This window comes from Ochotona curzoniae, unplaced genomic scaffold (assembly GCF_017591425.1).
Source record: "Ochotona curzoniae isolate NIBS_2020 unplaced genomic scaffold, NIBS_Ocur_1.0 scaffold_3890, whole genome shotgun sequence".
Classification (NCBI taxonomy): domain Eukaryota; kingdom Metazoa; phylum Chordata; class Mammalia; order Lagomorpha; family Ochotonidae; genus Ochotona; species Ochotona curzoniae.
In genome coordinates this window covers 42,531,158-42,544,783 of record NW_024467115.1, presented here as the reverse complement: position 1 = coordinate 42,544,783, position 13,626 = coordinate 42,531,158, and the positions used below count along the sequence as shown (strand labels likewise).

The 13,626-nt window shown below is 52.6% G+C and overlaps 2 protein-coding genes across 2 annotated transcripts in view; one reads left to right on the top strand and one right to left on the bottom strand.

Moving 5' to 3' along the window:
- Positions 1-146: 146 nt before the first annotated feature.
- CUNH6orf120 (chromosome unknown C6orf120 homolog) lies at positions 147-820 on the bottom strand. The gene has a single exon (XM_040965169.1). It carries the CDS (start codon positions 761-763, stop codon positions 230-232), a length of 534 nt encoding a protein of 177 aa, XP_040821103.1. The 5' UTR covers positions 764-820; the 3' UTR covers positions 147-229.
- Positions 821-6,636: 5,816 nt separating this feature from the next.
- WDR27 (WD repeat domain 27) overlaps positions 6,637-13,626 on the top strand; it is a 164,907-nt gene continuing 157,917 nt past the window's right edge. Inside the window, exons 1-2 of the mRNA XM_040965372.1 lie at positions 6,637-7,015; positions 7,265-7,460. Coding sequence (XP_040821306.1) covers positions 7,272-7,460 — 189 coding nt within the window. The 5' untranslated portion in view covers positions 6,637-7,015; positions 7,265-7,271. The remainder of the gene's footprint in view (positions 7,016-7,264; positions 7,461-13,626) is intronic.

Genomic DNA, 13,626 nt, shown 5'->3' with positions numbered 1-13,626 from the left:
AGGGGCGCTCCGGGAGCAGCCGGGGGACGGACGCCCCGGCCGGCGTCCCCGCGGAGGAGCAGCCCCGGCAGCAGGAGGACGGACGCCCCGGCCGGCGTCCCCGCGGAGGAGCAGCCCCGGCCGGCGACCCCGCGGAGGAGCAGCCCCGGCAGCAGGAGGACGGACGCCGGCGTCCCCGCGGAGGAGCAGCCCCGGCAGCCGGAGGACGGACGCCCCGGCCGGCGTCCCCTCAGAAGAGCAGCTCCAGCAGCAGCTTGAGGACGCCGATGGCCAGCGTCCAGAGCACCGAGTCCTCGTCGGCGGGCGCGGGCTCGGGGCCGGCGGGGGCGGCGGGCTCGCCGGGCGCGGTGCGGTCGAGGTAGACCTTCATCTCGAACTCGCTGTCGCGGTGCGAGGGGTGCCCGTACACGCCGATGCCCACGGGCCGCCGGAAGCGCGCGGGCACGCACACGCCGTCGCGGCCGCAGGTGGCCGACTGCAGCTCGTAGTCGTCGAAGCTCGGGTGCAGCGTGCGGTCCGACACGTAGAGGTCGGCGTCCCCGCGCAGGCTGCGCATGCGGAGCACGACCCTGCCCTCGTGGTTCAGCCGCAGGTAGCTGTAGTTGCCGGCGCCGACGTGGCCCTGGACGACGTGCAGCAGCAGCCACTCGGCCGGCACCTCGTCGTCGTCGTCGTCGTGCGCGCAGCCGGCCGGCGCCGCGGCCTGCCAGGCCAGCAGCAGCAGCAGCAGCGGCAGCAGCGAGCCCCTCCGGGCGGCGGCCATGGCGGGGGCCGCTCGGCCGGCCGAGGCCGTCACGGGCGCCGCGGAGCCCCGAGCCTCACGTCCGCCTGCGCTGCCGGAAGGCAGGCCGCGCGCGGAAGTGACGCGCAACGCCGCTCTCGCGAGAACGGCCGAGCGGGCGCGCGGGCGGGGCGCTCGTCGCCATAGCGACGCGGCGGGGGCCGGCCCGGTTGCGGAGGTGCCCCGGGTGAGGCCTCCGTCCCCGGCGCCTACCCGGCCCCTTCCGTCGGGGGGCGCGGCGCCTTCCGTGGGGGGCGCGGGGCCGGGCGGCGTGGCCCGGGCTCGTCGTGCGGTCCGCCGTCCTCGGGCTTCGTGCGCGCCCGCCGAGTGCCGGGGCGGCGGACGGGAACTGCAGCGTGCGCCCGGGACAGCCGAGAGGACCCCGGAGTGGGGTTGGTGGCGGAAAGGCGGGCTCCGGTCCCTCGCCCGGGCCGGCGTCTGGGGTGAAAGGGGGGCACACGCGTTCTGACTGGCCTTGCCTCACTAAGATTGACAGCAGGCATTGGGGGCGGTGTCGGGCTGTAGTCCTGACAGCGCCCTGCTGTGTGTCGTGCTCACGCGTCCCACAGGCTTGCTTCTGGTCAGATGGGGACTCAGAGACCTGTGTGGCCTTCAGCCCTGGCCGGGGCGTCGGGAGAGCCAAGCGAGTCAGTGGTGGGAGGATGCGTGGGCCAGCCCTGTGAGGGGCCCACCTTGCCAGCCGCCTGGTGGTGCCGCCCTGCCCGGGGCTTCCCTCCCTGTAAGGGAAGCTTAGGGATGTGGCTTGGGTCTGCGCTGTGTGTCATGGTTCCTGCAGTTGTTGCTGTCTCACCGCTGCCGAGGAGCCCCACGGGGCGTGCAGCCGCCTGCTTGCTGCTCCCTGCTGTGCCCTGGACCTCACAGTCCAGGCCTGCTGTGGGCTGGGCAGGGTTCCACTCCCCAGCTTGGGCAGGAGTTGGAACCCTGGAGCTTTATGTTATGGGTGATGCATGACGGGTGGGGACCTGGTCTAATGATGGCGTCTGAGGGCCAAGTGCTGTCCACAGCTGTCTGCGATTCACACAGCATGCTCTTGTTTTCTTGTTTCTTCCTGATAGTCGTCCATGTAGTAAGTACTCATTGAGTCAGAGACAAGCTTGTGTTTGTAGGGAGCTTGGGTTTCCAGTGAGGAGAGGGCACTGCTGAGGTGATGGTGTTCCCAAGTGCACCGGCCAGCAGAGCCAGTAACGTGGACACGGCGAGAGTCTGGGAATGAAACACCACCGACGGGAGACCAGTAGTGGTGGAAGAGGTCTCTCTCCGGCCTCCCTTTATTCAGCCGTATACTTTTCCCCCAAGCCCCTTGGCAGAACAATAGGATGCCAATGAGTCTGATAGACCAGGTGCCACTAGCCTCAAGCTCATTTCCTGCAGGTACTAAGCTTAACAAATGCTAGTCAACTTATTAGCCCACAACACCCAAGCCCCCAGTGCCTGGGCAGGGAAGCAGGGTGTGGCCCTGGTTGCAGAGCTCCTGGGATTTGAGACTCAGGCGCCACAGCCGCTGGGATGGTAGGTTGTCAGAAAAGTGCTGTGGGTTCCATTTTTAGCTCTTTCCCTCAGATGCAGGTAGGGTTTTGTACTTGTCTTGTGATGCGAATACTTAAGAGAAAATGGGAGTGTCCCTGCAGACACAACAAGCTGCTTTCAACAGAAGGGAGCCCTGCACCTTGCAGTGTCAGTTCCCTGAGGTGTTTTCAGTGATGTTGTTGCCTTGAGTGCTGTGAGTGGCTTTCCCCATCAGAAAGAAGCTCACCTTGGAGGGTGTGCCCTATGGCACAAGCTTGAGCCAGGCTGGCAGAGGGCAAACATTGGTGGCGTCAGGTGGGCCTGACTTCAGCTGACTCGGTGTCAGCTTTGACTCGTTTGGTCAGATTGACACAGCGTGGCTGAAGGCCCAGCTATAAAAAACTCCACGCTCAGGCAGAACATCCCCAAGCCTGGAGTGGAGCTTTGTGGGGACTGTGCTAGGGCTGAGTGGCCCTGGTCTGCTGAGTCAACCTTTTCCTGCCACATCTCAGTGGAGCTCAGCTGTTCTACATTGTCTCTCACCAAGGTGAATTTTGCATGTAGTCAGCCCCACACGGGTGTCTCTTGTTTGCAAGCTGTGCATGTGTTCTGTGTGTGCGCAAGTGTATACATGATACATCATACTGGTTGAGTGTCCTGTGTGTGTGACGTCAGGCAGATTGTCCTCTGCATGTACACATGTGCATGATTCATCCTACAGGTTGAGTATCCTGTGTGTGCTCTGTGTATGTGCACATGATACATTCTGCAGGTTGAGAGTCCCTTACCCTAAATGCTTGAGATCAGAAGTGGTTTCCAAGTTTGTAGCGTTTCAGATTTTGTAACTTTTGCATAGATATTTCCAGTTGAATACCTCTTACCCTCAAATCAGAAATCCATAATTCTCCAGAATTCAGACCTCGATGATGCTCACAGCCTTTTGGATCAGAGCAGTTGTGGCTCTCTTGTAGTTGCTGTAGCCTATCTGCTTCTGGAAAGGGGGCCACTCTTGCTTGGGGGTACATCTGGAGATAGTTGAGGAAGAATTTATTTTCTTGGAGTTGTTTTGATTTTCTTACACAAAAATCAAAGACTAGAGTTATTTTCTAAAGATTTATTTATTTGGAGGCAGAGTTAGGGAGAGATACAGAATGATTTTCCATCTGCTGGGTCGTTCTCCAAATGGCCACAACCACCAAGAACCTGGAAGGCCACCTTGGTCTCCCATGTGGGGGCAGGTGCATTAACAGGGAGCTGAATGGCAAGCACAGCAGCCCGGGCATGAACCTGCTCTCAAGTGGAATGCTTAGCATCGCCTAACCTGTGCCGCAACGCTGGCCGGGTTTTGACCTGAATATGTTTTCATTTTAACTCTGTTCATTTTATGTGTTCCTACAGGGAAGCATTGAGGCATCTGCTGCTCTCATCTGCTCCTTGCCCTTGACCAGTGCTGCTTTCTCCTCAGCAGAGCCCAGCCAGATTCAGACTAGGATGGTGTGGGGATGGCCAACATGCCCCTTCCTCCTAACTGCAGATGAGACCTGGGGCTCTCTGTTCCATGGCAGGTGAAGAACCAGTGGTGACTAGTCCTGGAGGAACTTGGTGTTCCTGCCTGCTGTGATTGAGGGCGACTCTGGGAGGGTCATGTCCTGTGAATGTGAGGAGAGGCAGTGGAGTGATAAGGCCTAGCCCTGAGAACATCTGATACATGCTGGTCATGAGGGTTGCGAGCCTGACCCCTCCACAGCCTCTTTATCCTGTCTGCTACATGCTTCTCCCACATGTGTTTGTGCCGCGTGGCCATCCCACGTGTGTTCCCACTATGTGCTTTCCCACTATGTGTTCTCACCACGTGCTCCTTTACATGTTTTCCTGTCCTGTGGCACTGTCGTACCCTCAGCAGTGACAAGCACAAGCCAGCAGCCTGTCCGTGAGCTCTCAGAACTCCTTGTACCCTCCAGCCTTAGGCGTCATGCAACAGCAGATAGGGAAGGGGGCTTTTTCCTCATGGCTAGGCCATCTCAGGCATGGCCACCACCAGTGGTTCCAAGTTGCACGGAGGCTCTATTTCTCAGTCCTGTGTTATCTGATTGGAAGACCAGTCATCTTCCCAATCTCAGTGGTGACTCTAACAGATGGACGGGTTCGAACACCTGTGAGTAGTTGTGTTTTATTTTGGATGTGTCTTTGCAGTTTATTTGAAAAGCATGTCACAGTTTGTGCTAAAGATGCAAGCAGCTGAGGGAGGAGTCGGGACTGGGTGAAAAGAGAAGAGATAGTGCTCATGACTGGCTGGGCAAAGGGCTTGTGGGTGACAGAGCCAGGTGAGTCCTGGCCTTGATGCGACCTGGCTCTGCTCTCCTGGGGAAGGCAGCTTTTGCATCATTGGCCAGGGTGTTGACAAGGCTGTAGGGGGTGGGGTAAGGAGAAGAGCTCCTAAAAGAACTGTAGCTGCTGAAGGCAGCTCAGCAACAGTGACAGAACAGCGAGCAGTACACACTGGAAAGGGCCCCTGTCAGCTTCCCGTAGTCTACTAGGTTATGGAACCTGAATGGGACCAACCAAGGCAACAGCAGGTGGATACAGAATTGTATGTACCAGGATGGTAGATGAGCTTGGATTGAGTTGAGATGGGGGATTGAGATGGCTAGGGTTTGAGAAACCTGAATGTCAGAGTGGCCTGTCCCAGCCACGCTGTTTCCAGAGCCCCATCTCGTTCCCACACGGCCACTGTCTCCTTCTCTCACTTTGTCTCTATGGAGTCCAGTGTGCTTGTCAGCCTAACACAGGCAGTGTCCTGCAGTTGTTCAGTCTGGTATGAATCCCGTGTTTGTGTGTGTGTGTCCAGTTTGCATCCCTGCAGAGCTTGTGTTGTGTGGATGCACTGCTGGGTCTGTTCTGTGGCTGATGGGCCTATGGGTGGGTTCTGATCCGGAGTTAGGAACATTGCAGCTGTGGCATTCTTGGGTGCTGTGCATTTCTTGAGGCTTATATGTTCCACCTGAACACATGTAGCAGGGAGAGCTCCTGAACTTGTGTTCCCAGTGTAACCATACTAACCACCAAAGTGTTCTGTTGTCAGGGCCTGGTCTGCCACCCTGTGGCCCAGTGCTGTCTTCATGTAGACAGAGGTTTTCAGGATGTCAGCCAAGCATTCCTGGGTTGAATCAAGACAGCGTGGTGGTCTTCCAGCACAAGCCCCAGAGATATATCCTAGGTGTGAGGTGGGCCTGTTCTCTCTTTCATGGAAGGGGAAGGGCCGAGGACTGCCCAGGGCCCAATCTACCTGCCCTCCTGCCTCTTGGTCATGTCCCAGGGTGGTTAAGCTTCTGCCCAGTGGTGTCCCACACTTTCCTCCACTGTTTCCTTGTCTAGTCGGAAGACAAGTGGATAGTCCATCATTTAGTGTCCTGTTGTTGGTAGGAATAGAGCGCAGCCTCAGTAGCCTGAGAGAGAACTGCCCCCCCAAATCCTGGGCCAACAGACCTCCTGGGGCCTCATTGTGTGCTGCATGCATTCTCACTCTGAAGCGCTTGGCTCCATATGCGGAATCCAGCCTGCCTGCAGCCTCTCATCCACACAAAGCAGACACGTTCTTGTCTGGAGCTGCTAGTTACTCTGTTGGTATTGAAATGGGTGATCCTGTTAGGATTTGCATGATCTTGGCTCTTGCTGAGAATGAGGTCCAAATCTTGGACAGCAGGTCTTCCTCTCTGTCTCTCCTCCTCTCTGTAGATCTGCCTTTCCAATAAAAATAAATAAATAAACCTTTAAAAAATTTTAAGTCCTAAGAAGAAAGAAAAGGCTAGGGCTGGGAGATGAAGGAAGAGCAGGGGCTCAGAGGAGAGGAGGATGTGGAAGTGAGTGTTGTGTTCTAGTAGACAGAGGGGCAGACACCTCTCTGTCCCCTCCTCAAAACGGGCTCCAGACACTGAGCAGAGGAAACCGTTTACTCAGCAGCAGGCTCCGTTGGAGTCATCTCCCAAACATTGAGCTCCAAAGATTTCTTAGAATCACATTCTAGCATTGGTGGGTTCACTTTGCGGGTTCTGTGACGTAGGACCACACGTGGATAATTAGTCTACCTGACTTGAGACCACATTTGGGGGTTATCCCCCAGCGGTTCGAGATCTATGGAAGGAGATGCGGGGAACAGATGTCAGGATAATTTTCTTTGGAGACAGGGTAGTCACAGGCCACCGTGTCACTGATAATTGGAAGCAGCCAATTTCAGATAACTTTTCGGAGTTATCTTGCTGGCTTGGTTAGCCCTCCCTTTGTAGTCCCCCTTCAGTATGACCCCCTGTTCTCTTGGACACAGGAGTTGGACCTTGTGTTGGTGTTCTCTTCGACACCACACTCTGTCGATTGTGTTCACCTTGCTGTTGGCTTTTCCTACATGGCAACTGTAATTTTCTCCCTTCTTTCTTCAGTAACCATCAATGTCTCCAAGTTTAAGTACAACCCTTTCTTTATGATATCCCATCTGCTGGCCATGGCATAGCCAATAAGTTGCTAGTTTTATAAACCACAGAATGCTGTGAAATGTTTGAGTACAACTCAGCTAGCTATAGGGATCTGGCTTGGTCTTGGCATCTACCACTCCTAACTCAGCTGATTAATTTAGGCAAAAATCTGTGGCCCAGCTACCAAGAACCCCCTTTGAGTGCTCTGTGCAGTTCCCAGCATTGCTTTTGCCTCTGTGAGGTAGGTCACATTTTACAATTGTGGGGCATATCCAAGTGAAGACTCCTGTGTGGGAGGGGGGAGGGTTGGACCCAAAGCATCTTGGATTGGGAGGTGCAGGAGGCCTCGGGTACTCATGGCTGTGGAAGCCCCAGGGTTTCCTGGGATGGCACGATGTGGGGCTCGCGGAGTTGTGCCAACAGTTGTGACGCATGCTTCTCTTCCCTCCAGTGCAGAGCCCTCTCTGAAATCAATCTCCTCTGTTTTCAGGCTGAAGATGGAAGGCCCTCATCAGGGCCTCTGTGCTAGGGACAGCTGTGGGAGCAAGGTGGTCGTAGAAAAGTACCTGCTGGAGTCCGGGGAGTCTGCCTCTCACGTGCAGCTGGCATGCCGCGGTCGGCACTGTGCTTTCCCACGTGACGGAAACCAGCTGTGCGTGTGGGATGTCGAGGGCCCAGCTCATGAGGTATTTAACAAGCATCTGAGTTTCTTGTCCAGTGCAAAGTCATGAAGTTTCTGTTTGAACCGCATTGCCCCCTGTGGATTCAGCTACCAGCTGTGGGTGGAAGATGTTAATAAAATCAAAGCAAATTATATTATCAGGAACAAGTGTTTTTAAACAATAGTTATTCACTAAGAACAAGCGAAAATTCTTCTGCAGGGCTCTTGAGTTTGGATCTTTGGTCGGCACCTCTGCCTCTCTTCAGAGGGCCTAGGTGCACATAGTAACACGCCCTAGGCACCCACCGCCCAGTCTTGCCTACTCTCCCACATACAACCAGCAACCTCCTGACTTCTGTCGGTCTAGGTTAGGTCCTCATGTCTGAGCTTCAGTCAGATGGATCCCTTGTGACGTGTTCACTTGTGCTGGTGTCTTTGTTTTACCACGCCGTTCATCGTATCATTGCTGCCCGGTATTATGTCATAAAAAGACCACATGTGGTCCTTTCTGTGCCGGCAGACATATGTTTCATGCCCTGCCGTTGGCCGCTACAAGCATTCCTCTATGACCTTTATGTCGAGGGGTGTGCGGGTGCTGAGTTATAGGGCCTGTGTGTGCTGAGTCGATTTTGCCCCACACGCCTTCTTCAAATGCTTGGTGAGAGTCTAGTTGATCCACGTGTTCACACGCACGTATTCCTTTTACTGTCAGTCCTGCTGGGAGTGAGTGATAACCTGTTTTAATTCTCAGTTCCTTGATGAGGAGCCATGTTCTACATCTTACTGTCATTTATGTATTCCCTTTTGTGATGTATGTGTTCGCGTTTCTTGACGTTTCTCTACTGGATTATCTTTTTTCTGTTGATTTGAAGCAGTTCCTTATATGTTGTAAGTGTAAATTTTCTGTCACTTTGCAGTTTCTCTAATTTTATAGGAATGGAATTTCACTTTATTGTTTTGTTTTAGCTTTTTTTTTTTTTACTGAAAATAATCATTTTGAGATTTGTTTCCATTGTTGCATGTACCAGTAGTCTACTCTTGTATTACTGGTAATATTCTCTTATGTGAGTACTCTAAACTGTGCTTATTCATTCTTCTGTTGTTGCATGTTGATGTTGCTTATTAATTGATTAATTAACAAATGAAATGACCACAAATATTTGAGTTTTGTTTTATGAATGTCAGTTAGGTCAAGTTGGCTAGTAGTGCACTTTAAGTCTTCTATATTCTTACTGATTTTAGGTTTACTTGTTTTATCAATTTTTCAGAGGGGCATATTCAAATCCATGGATTTGGCCATAATAGCAAAGACATGACCCCAAAATATTTGTGGCAAAATTTAAAAATTATCTAAATGACATTTATGTTTTTAAAAGGAGATTTCAGAAACATATTCAGACATAGCATTTCAGAAGCCCCTTGGCACAATGGAATAGTTAATAACAATTCACATATACTGGGGCTGGAAGAGTGGCGTAGCAGGCTAATCCTGTGCCCATAGCGTTGTTATCCCACATAGGTGTCAGTTCAGGTTGTCTGCTCCACTTCTTATCCAGCTCCCACTTTGGGCCTGGGAAAGCAGCACAGGATGACCCAAGGCCCTGGGGCCTTGCACCTGCGTGGAAGACCCAGAAAGAAGGTCCTGGCTCTCATCCTCAGTAAGGCTGAGCTCATTTCATCTAGGGAGTGAACCAGCAGATGGAAGATCTCGTTCTCTCCCTTCCTGTGTAACTCTGACCTACAAGTAGAATAAACAAATATTAAAAATACACATGTTTTTACAAGTATAAATTCTCAGGTAGGTCAGTGACAGGTACAACTGCTGTGAGTAGATGAGCCATGTTCATAAAATGCATGAACATGAGTTACTCTTGCTGGTGACTGTGTGCACCCGGTCCTACTGCTGCAGTTGGCTGAAACACATGAAGGACAGTCCACATGTTTGGGTGACGTCATTCACAGCCCACAAGGGTCACCCAAAGGGCAAGAACTTGGAGGAACGTTCTGTCTCACAAGTGCAAGTGTGAGGAAAGCACATATCTTCATTTTGTGAGGGAGTTCTGATATATTTGTCTACACTCACAATGAGTACATAGAGTCAACATTGCAATAATTTTCTTGAGGCAAATTTGCAAAAAAAAATGCATAAAATGAATTAAAATTCTCTGAAGTTTATAGTTGATTGCTCTGGTATTGGAAATGCTGTGTAGATGTTGCATAGCATAGTACATTGCTAAAAATAATGTAGACAATTTAAAGTAGTGGAGAGAAAACTACAAAAAGAATTAGAAAAATAAAGAGAAACTAAAAAGAAAGCAATCGGAACCAGAAGAAGTGTTGATGTGCTGGGCAGATGCCGGGGGGAGTTGTAGAGACTGCAGCTCCACCTCAGTGGGTGTTTGGGAGTCTTGCATGCCATGGATTGCTGCTTTTTGTCTTTGTGGATAAGGCTGTCCTTGGAGAACATATTCATGTTCTTTTCCTACCTGGCCCTGGTCTTTCCAAAGTCCTCTGACCCAGAAAATGGGATGTGAGCATACCCTGCTAGGTTCCCGACCCACCATGACTCTGCTAGGGACTGCTGGAGCTGCACTCCGCCCACACTCACACACAGACCACGTGTCTGCTGGCTGCTGGAGCTGCACTCCGCAAACACTCACACACAGACCACGAGTCTACTGGCTGCTGGAGCTGCACTCCGCAAACACTCACACACAGACCACGGGTCTGCTGGCTGCTGGAGCTGCACTCCGCACACACTCGCACACAGACCACGGGTCTGCTGGCTGCTGGAGCTGCACTCTGCAAACACTCACACACAGACCACGTGTCTGCTGGCTGCTGGAGCTGCACTCCACACACACTCGCACACAGACCACGGGTCTACTGGCTGCTGGAGCTGCACTCCGCCCACACTCACACACAGACCACGGGTCTGCTGGCTGCTGGAGCTGCACTCTGCACACACTAACACACAGACCACGGGTCTGCTGGCTGCTGGAGCTGCACTCTGCACACACTCACACACAGACCACGAGTCTACTGGCTGCTGGAGCTGCACTCCACACACACTCGCACACAGACCACGAGTCTGCTGGCTGCTGGAGCTGCACTCCGCACACACTCACACACAGACCACGGGTCTGCTGGCTGCTGGAGCTGCACTCCGCACACACTCGCACACAGACCACGAGTCTGCTGGCTGCTGGAGCTGCACTCCGCAAACACTCACACACAGACCACGGGTCTGCTGGCTGCTGGAGCTGCACTCCGCACACACTCACACACAGACCACGGGTCTGCTGGCTGCTGGAGCTGCACTCTGCAAACACTCACACATAGACCACGAGTCTACTGGCTGCTGGAGCTGCACTCCGCAAACACTCACACACAGACCACGAGTCTGCTGGCTGCTGGAGCTGCACTCCACACACACTCGCACACAGACCACGGGTCTGCTGGCTGCTGGAGCTGCACTCTGCACACACTTGCACATGGACATTGATCTGCTGGTACCCAGCAGCACCTTGTGTGTATGCAGTGCCATGGATTCCTCAGGCAAATGTGGCTTTCATTCATTAAAAGTCATTGTGATTTGGCCCAGTGTGGTAACTTAGTGAATCAAGTCCTCACCTGCATGCCCAGGGAGCCCGTATGGCTGCTGGTTTGTGTCCCAGCAGACCTGCTTTCTACCCAGCACCTTGCTTGTGGTTGGGAAAGCAGTTGAGGATGGCCCAAAGCATTGGGACCCTGCACCCCTGTGGGAGACCCGGAAGAAGTTCCAGTTCCTGGCTTCAGGTCAGTGCAAATGCAGTCATTGTGGACGTGTGGGGAGTGAATCATCAGATGGAAGATCTTCCTCTCTAGCTCTGCTGCTCTTTCTATATCAGATTTTTCAATAAAAACAAATAAAATTAAAACAAAGTCACCAGGATTTCATCAGCTGTATGGAGTGTAAGTAGTGTATCTTGAGCTGCATCTAAACAGCTGGCCTTGCATCTAAACAGAGCTGACGCACCACATAGCCCACCAGATACAGAGTGCTAATCGCCACATAGTCAGCCTCTCAGATGCAGCGGGCTGATATGCCACATAATCATCCCACCAAATGCAGAGAGTTGATGCACCACATAGCCCACCAGATGCAGAGAGCGGATGGCACATAGCACACCAGATACAGAGAGCTAATGCACCTTATACTCAACCCAGCAGTAGCAGAGAGCTGATGTGCCACATAACTAGCCCTAGATGCAGAGAGCTGCTGCAGCACATAGCCCACCAGATGCAGAACTGATGTGCCACATACCAAGCCAACCAGATGCAGAGAGATGTTGCACTACGGAATCAGTTCACCAGTTACAGAGTGCTGATGCGACACTTAACCCACCAGATGCAGTGGGCTGATGCACCATGTAGTCAGCTCACGAGATTCACAGAGCTGATGCAGCATATAGTCAACCCACACGGTGCATTGGGCTGATGCCACATAGTCAGTCCACCTGATGTACAGAGCTGAAGCCACACAGTCAGCCCACTAGATGTAGAGAGCTGATATACCACATAGCCCACCAGATGCAGTTGCCTGATGCACCACATATTCCTCCAGATGCAGAGAACTGATGCCACTTATTGAGCCCACCAGATGCAGAGAGAATTGCACCAACATAGCCCACCAGATGCAGAGAGGTGATGCCACATCATCAGCTCACCAGATGCAGAGAATTGATGTGTCATATATATAGCCCACTGATGCAAACAGCTGATGCCGTGTATTACCTGACCCGATCCAGCAAAGTGATGAACCACATAGCCAGCCCACCAAATGCAGGGAGCTGATGTACCACATAGTCAACCTACCAGACGCAGAGCTGATGCGGCACATACTGAGCCCACCAGATACATAGAGTGGAGGCACCATGAAGTCAGCCTACCAATGCAGTGTGCTGATGCACTGCTAGTCTTCCCACCAGATGGTGAGAGCTGATGCCACGTAGTCAGCTCACCAGATGCAGAGAGCTGATATACCACATAGTAACTACCAGATCACAGAACTGATGCGCCACATAGTCAGCCACGTGATGCAGAGAGCTGGTGAGAAAATAGTCAGCTCAGGAGATGCAGTGGGTTAATGTGCCACATAATCACCCACCAGGTGCAGAGAGCTGATGCACAAGATAGCCCACCAGATGCAGTATGCTCATGTCACATATAGTGCCCATCAGATGCAGAGAGCTGATGTGCCATATGGCCAGCCCACCAAATGCCACAGTCAGCCCACGAGATGAAGAGAGCAGATGCAAAACTGATGCGCCACATAGCCAGCCCACTGCATGCAGAGAGAATTTGCACTACATAGCCCCCCACTGATGCTGTATGCTCTTGCCACCTAGTCTGCCCAGCAGGTGCAGGAAGCTGATGCCACCTTGTCAGCTGACCAGGTGCTGGGAGTTCATGTACCACGTAGTCAGCACAGCAGATGCAGAGAGATGATGAATGCCATAGTCAGTCCAGCTGATGGAGTGGGCTGATGCACCGCGTAATCAGCCCATGAGATGTCGAGAGCTGATGCCACATAGCTCACCAGATGCAGAGAGCTGATATACCACATGGTCAGCTCACCAGATGCAGAGAGCTGATATACCACATGGTCAGCACACCAGATGCAGAGAGCTGATATACCACATGGTCAGCTCACCAGATGCAGAGAGCTGATATACCACATGGTCAGCTCACCAGATGCAGAGAGCTGATATACCACATGGTCAGCACACCAGATGCAGAGAGCTGATATACCACATGGTCAGCTCACCAGATGCAGAGAGCTGATATACCACATGGTCAGCTCATCAGATGCAGAGAGCTGATATACCACATGGTCAGCTCACCAGATGCAGAGAGCTGATATACCACATGGTCAGCACACCAGATGCAGAGAGCTGATATACCACATGGTCAGCTCACCAGATGCAGAGAGCTGATATACCACATGGTCAGCTCACCAGATGCAGAGAGCTGATATACCACATGGTCAGCTCACCAGATGCAGAGAGCTCAATGGATGAAACATACTAGACTTTTGGAAGACTTGCTTGTATTTATCTTCACATCTCTTATCCTAATTTGGGATTTAGTTGGAATCCATTTTCTTTTTTGGAAGTTCACCAAATTTTCACATGAATGTTTGTATAATG